We start from the raw sequence: 12,061 nt of genomic DNA, 5'->3' as shown, positions 1-12,061 counted from the left end.
TGCTCAGAGACTTTTTAATGATGCAGGTCATAATTATGTTTAATACCGATTCTATCGACATTTTGGCGTAACTGTGGACTTAATGTTATATGTTATGAGATTGGGAATTTTTCTGCATTCCTTCACACGTTGTGTTGGTTAAGTGATTCGGGAAGATATATGGACCGCTGCATCAAGTGAGTTATAACGCTCTGATCTACTGACGCAGACAGTGTAGAGATAAAAACTTTTCAAAGCTTCTCGTAATGAAAGGGATATCTGTCGGGATATCTGTCTTAGAAGATAACTTCATCACCCACGGAATGGCATAATTTCAGCGTATAACTATAAAGTGAGTTGTATCGCGAATATCCAATGTGCTGTTCGGTTTTCCCTTTTGGTAGGAATGTTAACGCATGAACTCATCCAAAAAGCAGAAAGGGGTACATCTTCAAAGGCATGCTAATTTTGTAAGACAGATTTCGGTTGTGCTGCCAGCTCTTACAACCGAGAGCATCTTCCAAAAAAAGACAGCATTATTTCGAGCGCGTGACAGCGGAAGAGAGGGGGAACAGCGTTTTGGTAATTTTGGAAGTGGATTCTTGGAAAGTCGCCTCTTAATTGTCGACAGACACGATGTCGCCTTCGAGAGCCACGAGTCTGTCTTCGAAGCTGCTTCTTGGTGTCGTGGCTCTCATTGCCCCGAATGTCGGCGGGAGAACAAGTGAGTACAAGGTTGGGATTTTCAAGATGTCTCTCCTTGATGTGGTGGGATCGAGCGCCTTGCTTCTAACTTGTGTTACCCATTGCAGTCGAATCGATAGAAAAGGCAAGCGCTGATGAGTTAAAACCTCAAAATGATTTTATCAGTCGTATTACACCCCCACACGCCATGCATTTCCCTCCTTTTCTCGCATTGTTGTCTCCATTGGTGTAACACACAATAATATGGTACTATATTCTTGCAACTTCATTACGGCATGGCATGTCACAGCAGTTACCAATTTCTAGAATAGTTCTTATGTTATTGTAAGAAGTATAATGAGTCGATCACTTGCTGACAACAGTTAAATTTTATGATTATCATTGATGTTTCGTGTTTTTCGCCAGGTGTGTATCAGCATAAAACCCCCAAATTATATGAATTTAAGGTTCCAGCTTTTTGCAGGTGCGCCCATGAATGCAGTGATATATAACACTGGTCTCAATATTACATGTCATGGCATAAGGTCAGTTAAACATGAGTTAGTTTCAGACGTAAATGGTAGCAACGAATATTTTCGTAATTCAAAAACTTCAAAAGAGATGGAATGGCGATTCTTCGCTTTAGATGAACTTGTACTATAGCAAAAACAAAACAAAACAAAGAAAACAGAGGAGGCTATGAGTCAACTCAAAAAAAAGTAAAAATGATGGATGAGTCTGTAAACTAGAATCTATAGGTGACATAACTTTGTGTAAAACTTAATGAAAGCAGGCAGATCATTTCTTTCCTTTTTCCCTTTCTTCTATTTTCTATAATATCTTATTCATTGTATCGCTGATACATTTTGCTACACATTGTAAAATCAGTGGAGACAAAACTACTTTGTAAAAAACTTACATTTATATTATGTATGGTACCAACTATGTATGTACACATGTACATGTATGTGCATGTTCAACGATTAAGCAGGAACCAATAGATAAAATCAAATAAAATCAAATCAAAATGAAAGTTGTTCAGACACATATTCTAGATTTCGTTTCCAATTGCTGATTATTTCAAAGGAAATAATGTAAGGACTTGTTAACGTCATGAGAATTCTATAAATGTGAATTATTATTATTATTATTATTATTATTATTATTATTATTATTATTATTATTATTATTATTATTATTATCATTATCATCATTATTATCATTATTATTATTATTATTATTATTATTATTATTGTGATTATTATTATTTTCAGAATGGGATGAATTGAGGTGAAGTTCTATGATAAGTGATGATACGCCATGTCCAAGCTGACGTACTAATGAAGTAAAATTAGACGAATAGAACGATGAATGTATTAATACACAGAGTCGGACATTATGAGAGAAATCCATTGGCTTTCAAATTTGCATTGTAAATGCTTTTACCCATTAGCGATAATTTCACAAAAGACACTGGCAGATTAGAAGAGGCGATGACGTCATCAACTCACAACTCTCCCATTGGTTTTGCACACAAATCAACACAATCTGTTTACGCTTGGTTATTTGAATGTCATATTTGCTGGATTATTACAAAATTACAATGATATAACCCCAAGGATACAACTTATTCTTATTGATTTCATGTTAATAATGATAAGATAGGGCATTTATAGATTATGTACAAGTCGATAGCAAACAATGACAGACTTGTGATGTGATGCCAGTGATCGCCTCTGCCAAGTTAAATGATAACGCGAATAATTATGAAATGAAATATGGAAAAATTTTATCCCTTTTCAAATTCAAAGTGCGATTTCGCAGAGCTTTCTACCATCCTATTCGACTCATTACTGTCTCTATATCAATACTCACGCTGGAATATGAGGCGAAAGGGTAATTTACAAGAGACGGTGCACTTCCTACGGTACAGCTTGGTGCATCTGGTATAGCAGACGGCTCTGGTCAACGCCAGGCTATATCATATACCTTGAGCAAAACATTTTTATCTTCAGTGTTTCTTTTCAATATGGGCATGTAAAATTGGTACTTGCATCCACAAAAGATGGCTATACTGCAATGTACACTGAGAAAACAAACCAGTTAAAAAGAAAACGATGACACTAAATTACAAAGTGTCTACTGAAAGATTAGCATGCTAAGACATCAGCTCATTAAAACACATCAGAGGAAGATTTTGACGTGTGTCCTTTGTTGGCGCCTTCTGCACCCAGGATTGAATACACCTGTCCTTATATACTTAAAAGGCCTAAACATAAACAATCACGCTTAATACAGTATAGAATTATTGTTCAATGAAACGAATACATCATATAAGATTGCTCATCTGCATCAAAGCACTGAATCCCAACTACCCAATCACAAACCTTTCTCCTTTACACTAGACCGTTAAAAAGTTAGACCTATGTTTATACATTGGTTCTCCATCACGTCCATACTATACAGGGCACTCAGTTGACACCAGTATCGTCTAGGTCGTGGTCCCTTAGAAATAATATCTTTCCTTTTGATTATGTATCTATTTGTTCACTTATTCATTCATACATGCATTTAGCCATTTATTAATTTCACTCCATCTAGTCACTTATAGCTGTCCATCTGGTTGGTCGCATGAGTCAGTTGACTCAGAGCGCTGTTACAAGCTACTTTCAAGCGGTGCCATCATGAAGTGGGACGTGGCTCGAGATACATGCCAGGCTATCGGTGGGGGCGCCTACCTCTTCGTTCCATCTTCGCTTCAGGAAGAGTGGTTGATGCGGACTTTGTTTTACATCAACTTGCTGGACCAGGGAGACAACTTTAAGGCCTGGATCGGATGTTCCGACACTGATAGTAATACCACCTTCAGGTGCTACAGCGAGAACGAGAACTTGGCCTACCAGAGTAAGTCTCTCTTCCTCATGATTCTCTCTCCAGCTATTTCCTTCAGATTGTCAGACCGAATTTACCTGCAGTATATTCATTGAAATCCAATAAGCCAGTTCCTAATTAGCTCACTTGGACGATGGTACATGTTAATGACCTTTATTTTTCCCCCAGTTGGTTCGACACTCCACTCGTCTTCAGTGTGAAGCCTACACGACGTAACAATAATTTTATGGAATTCGTGTTCAAACAAAGAATGAACTTGTGTATACCAGGTGACCAGAAAAGTGTGACAATCAACCCTCGGGAAAGCATCCATTTCATTATCTCGCATAAACTTTTTTTTAAAATTACCAAATACCAGGCTTGCTGTGAGGTGGATGTGCTGGCAAGTGCGATTTAAAAGCATTTTATGAATAATCATTATAATTCTGACAGATGTTTTTCTCAGTGAATCTAAAATCAACGTGCCTTCTTGGTACAAGTAAATGATTTTTTTTCCTTGCTCATGCGCATGAAGTCGATAAATCCTGATGTGAATGAATAGATCACAAACTTCAGTAGACTGTGCCTAATTAAGAAATGCCCCGGGTTTTAGTTGTTGCTTTATTCTTCAAAATAAAACAAAAAATGAACTGTTCTCGCTATTAATGTCCGGTCAACTTTTTGCACGAAAAAAAAATTCTTTGCGAAGTCCATTAAAAGTCCTGTCTACCTTTGGGAGCAGTGATTCAAAAATGTTCAAGATATCACATTTGATGCATAATGTGTAGGTCAGTTGTATCACAGAACATCCTATCATACATTTTTTTTAATAAAGCCTGAAATTTAAGGAGATATCACTATTTTCCTTAATAAACCATAACTGTATACGGCTTAGTCTGGAAACATTTCTATTTAATATAACTATTGTTCACATTTTGTATATCTAACAATATTCAACATCAATTATATACTGGTTCAAATTTTAACATTGGTTGTTTCTCTCTCTAACTCACATTTTAGAACTATTTGAAAACACTAATACTGGATTTTTGTTCATCTGCAAACGGTACATTATGCCTTAGAGGTTTCCCGTATCTGCGAACGTTCTTTACACGGATTTTCACAGAATACTTAGCATCCCATTCGTTTGAACAAAAAAGTACGAGCCTCCTTCTAGAAGGTTATGAAAAGGAAAAGTTTTCGATATTTTCCTTCCTACAATATCTTCCCTCTTCCGATCCATCTCTTCAAAGATTGGGCCAGCGGAAATCCCGACCCGACCAAGTCTGCACAGAAACTGAACCCAGCGTCCATGAGTGTCGAGACACCGGTCGAAAGCTGGCGACAAGAGAAGCCATCGGCCTCCAGGGTTGCTATCTGCGAGAGTAAGTGGAATGATGCAAGAAAGCATTTTAGAGCAAATAAATTATTATGCGTAATTTATATAGAAGCTCTTTCTTTTTTCCCCTCTTTTCCTCTCTTTATAATATATGTATATGTATATATATATATATATATATATATATATATATATATATATATACCCAATAGCAACAATAATGTCACAATATAGAGGAATGCATTAAATGCCAATTGCCTTGATTCTAATTCAAAATCCGAATTTTCGGGGGCCTCCCCCTTCGTCAGGGATTCGTCTTCGATTTAAGATAAAAGGAAAAGAGCAGAAGATGAAAAATTTTTACCAACTACGAGACATCACATGCAAGAATTGTGCAGGTTATAAAAACAAAAACAAAAAACAAAAGTAAAGAAAACAAGGACAAAAGGAAGAAAAGCATAAGGGGAAAAAAACCCTTTATTAGATCAAATGATTGGTACCAACGTGTAATGTTGAATCGGATGAGACGAAAGTGCTTTGCTTGCTTACTGGACAGTGTTGGTCTGTTTCTATGTTTGTTTCTTAGCCACACAGACAGTTCGTGATGACGTATTGTTTACTGAAAGTTCACATGAATTTGATTATTGATACGTGTATCCACACATTCTTCTACAAAGGGCCCGCAAGTGAACATGTGGTGAGGTCTTTCGCCCAGACCTACGTCACAATCACACCTGCTGATCTGTGCAACGTGGGTCCCTTCCTAGCGCTCCCAAGCTCCGTCAAGAATCTCATTGCGTGCGGGGCGGCGTGCAGCAAGGAGACGGGATGTTTCTCGTTCAACTTCATCGAAGGGGGGCAATGCCAGCTGATGGGATCAGTTACCACTTTCATGTATTCGCAACCAGGATGTCGATATTACGTGGCAGCAGGGTAAATTAAACAGATTGTGATCTGGATTATGATGCAGAATGAAGAAAAACTTTAAAAACGAAAATCTAAGACTAACTGCGTGCAGCATTGCGGACAACTAAAGGAAAGCTGAGGATGAAATATGATTAAATAAAAAAGGACATTGTACGTGATTTAGAGAGTAAGGGGTCCTTAAGATCTGAAATGGTTAAAAATTGTTATGTTGTGGATTTATGATGACGTGATATAATGCGTGAATTCACCACATTATTATGCATTTCCAGAAGTAAATATCGTTTTCAGGGAAAGAAGAGCTTTCTTGATGTATAACGAAAGTTTCAATAAGTATTGGAGACTTCATAAGCATGTGTTCGTTAAGTTAAAGAGAAACGCTTTAAAGGTATATGTACGATTATCACGTCTGGAATCTCAATAAATGTGCAAAATTGTCCCTCAGACATTTACTGTCAAAAAGTGATGCAAAGTCATTATCGTTGTCATTCTCATCCCTATGCTCGAGAAAGTCGTGATTTTAAATTCGTCGTTTTCATCAAATTGATGTTTTCAACACAGGTACTGGTATTCAAATTAGTAATTCAAATTCTGCAAGGGTACTTATCGCTCTTTTGTATTTGCAAATATTTATGTAAATAATTAGCGGACAGACACGGGTAATGTACAATTCTCTGCTCTCTGGAATATTGTCATGTTACAAAGTGAAGTTGTTATTGTTTAATTGAGATATTTGTTTCGCTGATGTAATGGCACAGATAGAATCTTAATGCTGTCACAAAGTCATAACACTTTGAATCGCCATACAAAGGATTATGATGCCAACTGTATTTATAGAAATTATACTCTTTGCCATGTTCAAGCATGTATAGTAGATGATATTATTTCTTGAACATTAAATGTCAAACATCTTCAGAGATTGTGTACGTGTGTCATTGTTCGCGTCCGTATGTGTGTAAGTGTGTGTGCGTGTGATTCAGTAATAATCGCTACAATCATCAACTTTTTTGTTTTGATCTTTTCATAACTAGTGAAATGGGACATAGATTGGAAGGGAACATGATAATACATTTACGTTACAATAACCTTGATATTATGTTAGAGGGCTAGTAAAAAAAATTTTTATTTATATATCCGTGTATATGTAATATATGTGTGTGCATGTGTGTGTGTGTGTGTGTGTGTGTTTGTGTGTGATATGACCAAGCAAAATACTGCTTCACGAAATATTATGCTATTGAAGAGATGGCATACTCAATCTTCATTATCGTATCTGAAACACACTACGTCATGAGACTGAAGATGTCTTAGTGTACCGTAGTAAACAAGTTCTGTCTAGATATAGATGCATAGTATCTTCAAAACCTTCAAAGAAATAAAAACGGACTAATGGAGTATCATTATTTTTCTTCAGTTGCAATCATGTTTTGTGTTGGTGCCTTCGATCATAGTAACTGGGAAAGCGCAAGCGATAGAACACCCACAAATGACATGAGAAGATAATGGTTCCATCAAGTACATGAGCAAAATTTGTTACATAAAACCTTTCAGTACCACAACTTTTAAAGGGGTTGTGCGGTTTCGGTGAGTATGGGGCTTAAGGTTTTCAACTTTTTTAATGATAATTTTTTGAGATAATGAGAAACCTTGATAAATCATGAAAGAGCACGTAATTCTCAGAGGAATTCAAAGTTTATTTGATGAAAATCGGTTTTGAAATGGCCATGATATCCAAAACAAAGCAATCCTACTAAAAGGTGGGACCCACTATTTATTAGGATTGCTTTGTCTTACTTTGTTTCTGGATATCTCAGCCATTTCAAAGCCGATTTTCATCAAATAAACTTTGAATTCCTCTTAGAATTATTGTATGCTCCTAAACATTCATGAAATGGTTTCTAAGTATCTTTCAAAAAGTTTAAAGCTGAATCCTCACCTCAACCAATACTGTACTATCCCTTTGAATATGCCGATGACATTTGACAATGTGTTTGAGATATCAAAACTACCACTGGTAACGGAAGAGTTAAGGAGGTCGGAAGAACCTCCTCCCCCGCACAGTGTCGTAACCATGCCTTGGAGCCATCTTACGGACGATTAAGAGTTTTATTGTCCGGCTGGTCTTGCCGGCCCCGTATATTTCGGGCAATCACCATGATTGAACACTTGGCCCCGTTTTCTTCCATTGCCTTTCTTTTATCTCGGTCAAATCGATAAATTGACCGGAGAGATTTAATTATATCCATCCTACTAGACTATGTACGGGTAAGTCACTCAGAAAGGAAAAAAAAAAAAGAAGACGTGCGTGACTTTGTTTACGAGCTGCGATTCATAATTATCTGGGATCAGGGGTACAAGAGAGGCTTACCGCTTATAGGTTTCCATTAATCATTTTCTTTTCATTTTTAAGGTAGCGAAAGCTGCAAATTTTAGATGATCTGAAATTTCTTTCATGAACAAATGCTTTGTCTTTTGGTGTTCTTGTTCTTGTTGTTAAGTTATGCATTCTGAAAACAACAACAACAACAACAGAGTAATATCTTATGTTGTAATGCTTTCATACTGTTCTAATAATCATATAACGGTACAATGCGGTTTCTAAATGTCATATCAAATTCAGATAACGTCAGGATAGCAATCACTTGTGCAGTTATCAAATATAATCTTTAAAAAAAAAGAAGAAAAAAGATATATCATTTTCCCATCATTTATCAAATCAAATTTCCCGATGGGGTTGAATGTGAAGAACACAAAGAGAGTTCACGTCTTACAGCGAGGAATGACAATGTGAACTTGCTAATATACATCATCTATATGATTGTCATAAACAAAATACGTCATAAGAACATCTCCGTGTTTATACGATAAGATTTGATTCTGTTGTACAGGCCTACTAAAAGAGTTGGGTTTACTAATAATCGATTGTTCTGCTTGATAGATATAAGAACAGTCACAAAATAAACACAAACTACAACTTAATAAACATTTCATGTAAAGATACGGGCATTGAACAATAAACAAAATCAGATTGATGTTTTTGTTTGCATGATTAGGTGGGTGAGATAGGGGCAGAGAGAGAGAGAGAGAGAGAGAGAGGGAGAGAAAGAAAAGGAAGAGTCACAAGGTGCCCATAGTCTCAAATTCTGCAGAGTTTAGTGAGCTCAGAGGCAGCAGAACATTTTTTGTTGTTGTTGCTGCTGTTGTTGGGGGGGGGGGGTCAAGGATCATATCAACTGCTTGAAATACCAATGTTTTCAAAAGATAACTTTGATGAGTAAGAAGCTTTGACTTTGATAGCAAATTGAACTGAGAATTCATGCACTGAGAATAACATTGGATTACGCTGATTTCTTTTTTTTTTTTAATCTCATTCATTTTTTTTTTTTAGTTTGAGGTTTTAGTCCTTGATTTCTTTTTGTTGCCTTTCGTAGAGTTTAAATTTCTCAGCACCTAAGATTTTTGGAATAAAGGAAGTCAATCAAACATGACGCTAAAGTCTTAAGGTTCGGGATGTTAAGAACTTGATAGGGAGAGCGTCTTATTTCATGGCTTTTTAAGGTATGTGTTTCCCCCCGTTGAGAAAGGCAGATTGCCAAACTGATTCCAATGGATCCGAATCATGGCTGTGAAAGAGCGCCATCTATAGCGAACGTACGGCGAATTTAAAGTGCGATTGTCATTGTTCTGCTTGCACACGACTTCAAGCGGAATGCCATGTCAGGATGGCATGTTCCGTCTGTATCTTCTTAAATGCTTTATTTCATAGGTGATGTTGAGTTTGTTATAGTATGCAGATCTTAGATTTATTGTAATGTTCTTTTCACATTATACATGACTTTCTTGTCGTTCAGATCTTTGTTTGTAACGTAATGTCAGCAACACATAATCAATTTTCTCTGCTTTGCATCCTGGAATTCATGAAGACATTATGACCTGACCGAGTACGCCATATTTGTTGACTCATTACTATTCTTATGATCACGGCGAAAGCAATATGTGTCTTATTTATCTTCCATCCCAACAGGAGAGCCATGACATGTACAAAATGTCCTTAATCGAATTCAGTCAGAGCCACGAACAATTATCCTCTCCGAAGTAAATTGCTTTTATTCATTTGTATCTCACATAACACCTTATCGCCCTGTAGACGTGGAGGAGGAATATAGTATTTACAGTGACTTATGCCGCAAAACGTTACCCTAGTTCACGAAAGACGAAATCGGTCCGTAAGAAGTTTATTTTCTACTCTTTTACAAAATATCTTTTTATATTAGGATGAAGAACGGTTATGTTCCAGTATGGCGGAACGGATACCATAAAGTTTGGCAGTTTATACTACGGTAATTCCAGGGCGTATGAGCGTGACAAACGAACACAACATGAGAAACGAATTTCGCTGTTAGCTATGCCTGCACACGAACTTTTTTGTTTGTATTTAACGCCGTTATTGTGTGTGCAAGGGATATCTTCCAAGACAACACAGGCTATATATTCAAAATATTGACATACACTAATCCTGGCTGACATCTTCTCTATTGGATACGTTATAAATACTGAAGATAGCCTGATATTTATTGAAGAAACAACCACCTTATCATTATCATTATTAAACCCGATATTTCTTGTACTGCTGAGATGAATTACTTACGGACAATCAATCATACCTTTCGTTGTTTTCAGAAGCTCATCGATGCGAAATATAAATCGGAAACATTGCGATGCGCGGCTGTAAGCTAAATCACGCACGCCAGCAAGCATTTGGGAGAACGATATTCGGTTCCCCATGGTCACCACACGTGCCCTGCTCTTCTTCCTTTCCTGCCTGTTGCCTTCCTTCTGTTCCTATTTGTGCTAATTTCTCCGCCATCCGAACTCATTACCTCTCGCCCTTCGTGATCACAAAACTCGGCACTGTGTTCCTTTGCTTCGCTCCCCGCCCAACAGTCACCACTCGTGTTCCCAATCAAGTGGTGCCCGGAACACAACCCTCCCTCCCCGCGTCTTGCCCGCTTTTTCAATTTCCCCCGTTGCTCTTTCCGTGTCTCTTCCCATCTCAACTTTGCCCATCTCAAAAGAAATCGAGTTGATGGTAAGAAATCTGCTAGAATATGGGGAGGGGCTAATGAAAACTCGCCTGTTGATTGCATGCACAACGAAGACAGTGGTTTAAAAAAAAATGAACGGGAAGAGTCGTATTTTCGTCACCTTCTTTTGTATTTGCCTCGCTTTCTATTTCTTCTGCTCAAACTAATTCAGAGTCATTAGTGGCAGGACTCGAGGTAAAGAAGTCATGACTGGGTCTAATAAACCCTTTCATTCTTCATTTTCGTAAAGAATAAGACAGAACTGTTTTCACTCATGCAATACGTGCACCCGAGCCCTTTCTCTGACCTTGCCGTTTGCATTTTTAGGTATGATTGTGATGCAGTATTTTCTCTTCTAATATATACAAGCTTTCTGCTGTGATTCAGGGCCACATTCTTACATGCCTATTTCTTCTCGAATCATTTTGTGTCTACCGATTCAAACTGACACAATAGACGCTAAAAGACCCAACGACGTCGGTCGCTGTAAGCTGTCGACTGTTCATTAGACCAGAACTGATTTGATTCGTTTTGCCATTTTGATAAAAACTAACAAAAGAAAGTAGAAACCGTTGTCCAATTGGTGTAAAATTTATACCTTATTTGCTCTTCCTAGTTTCTAGATGTATCGCCAGCTGCACTGGCCTTTTGAATCCACGAACAATCGTAAGAAACATTGTTTTTATTTGCGGTCAACGATGATTACAATAGACATGTCGAAATTCATATCTAATACGTTCAACAGAGGTCATGTAGTGTCTGTCTATAAGGGTCCCTAAAAGATATCACGACTTTCAAATATTGTTGTCGATTGCTGTAAATCTTTACCTATGGGGAGAGTACATCGATGGTCGAGTTGAATGATGAAATCCTATTGAAAAGACTGAGGGGAAAATACAAACTGTCTTTTCCCTATCATGTCATGAAGTCCAAATAACAGTAGTGATGATACCACGATATCGAATGATTACCTGGGGAAAATTGGTCTCGTTAAATTCACGACCACAAGAAGTGATTATTTCCTTCTCTGTAATGACTTGCCGACATGACCACGAAAGGTCAATCTTCATTCAACTTTCAAATTAAAGGGAATCTAAAAGAAATTTCAACAATTAATTTTGCGATGTCTGCATTCAATCAGTGACCCAACGATGTGTTCTCGTCGGACAGAAAGAAATGG

The 12,061-nt window shown here is 37.3% G+C and overlaps 1 protein-coding gene across 1 annotated transcript; it reads left to right on the top strand.

Moving 5' to 3' along the window:
- Nucleotides 1-615: 615 nt before the first annotated feature.
- On the top strand, nt 616-6,081 carry LOC140227675 (uncharacterized). Its single transcript, XM_072308091.1, has 4 exons — nt 616-703; nt 3,265-3,567; nt 4,788-4,919; nt 5,551-6,081. The coding sequence occupies exons 1-4, from the start codon at nt 616-618 to the stop codon at nt 5,808-5,810; spliced, it is 783 nt and encodes a 260-aa protein (XP_072164192.1). The 3' UTR covers nt 5,811-6,081.
- Nucleotides 6,082-12,061: the final 5,980 nt, after the last annotated feature.

The sequence above is a fragment of the Diadema setosum genome, chromosome 4, assembly GCF_964275005.1.
Source record: "Diadema setosum chromosome 4, eeDiaSeto1, whole genome shotgun sequence".
Lineage (NCBI taxonomy): Eukaryota > Metazoa > Echinodermata > Echinoidea > Diadematoida > Diadematidae > Diadema > Diadema setosum.
Note: the sequence above shows the minus strand (reverse complement) of the source record. Positions and strands in the feature narration are given on the sequence as shown.

Coding starts and splice junctions, on each gene's coding strand:
- LOC140227675 (XM_072308091.1), top strand. CDS start 616: ATGTCGCCTTCGAGAGCCACGAGTCTGTCTTCGAAGCTGCTTCTTGGT. Junction 3,568..4,787: donor CGAGAACTTGGCCTACCAGA/GTAAGTCTCTCT, acceptor ATCTCTTCAAAG/ATTGGGCCAGCGGAAATCCC. Junction 4,920..5,550: donor CAGGGTTGCTATCTGCGAGA/GTAAGTGGAATG, acceptor TCTTCTACAAAG/GGCCCGCAAGTGAACATGTG.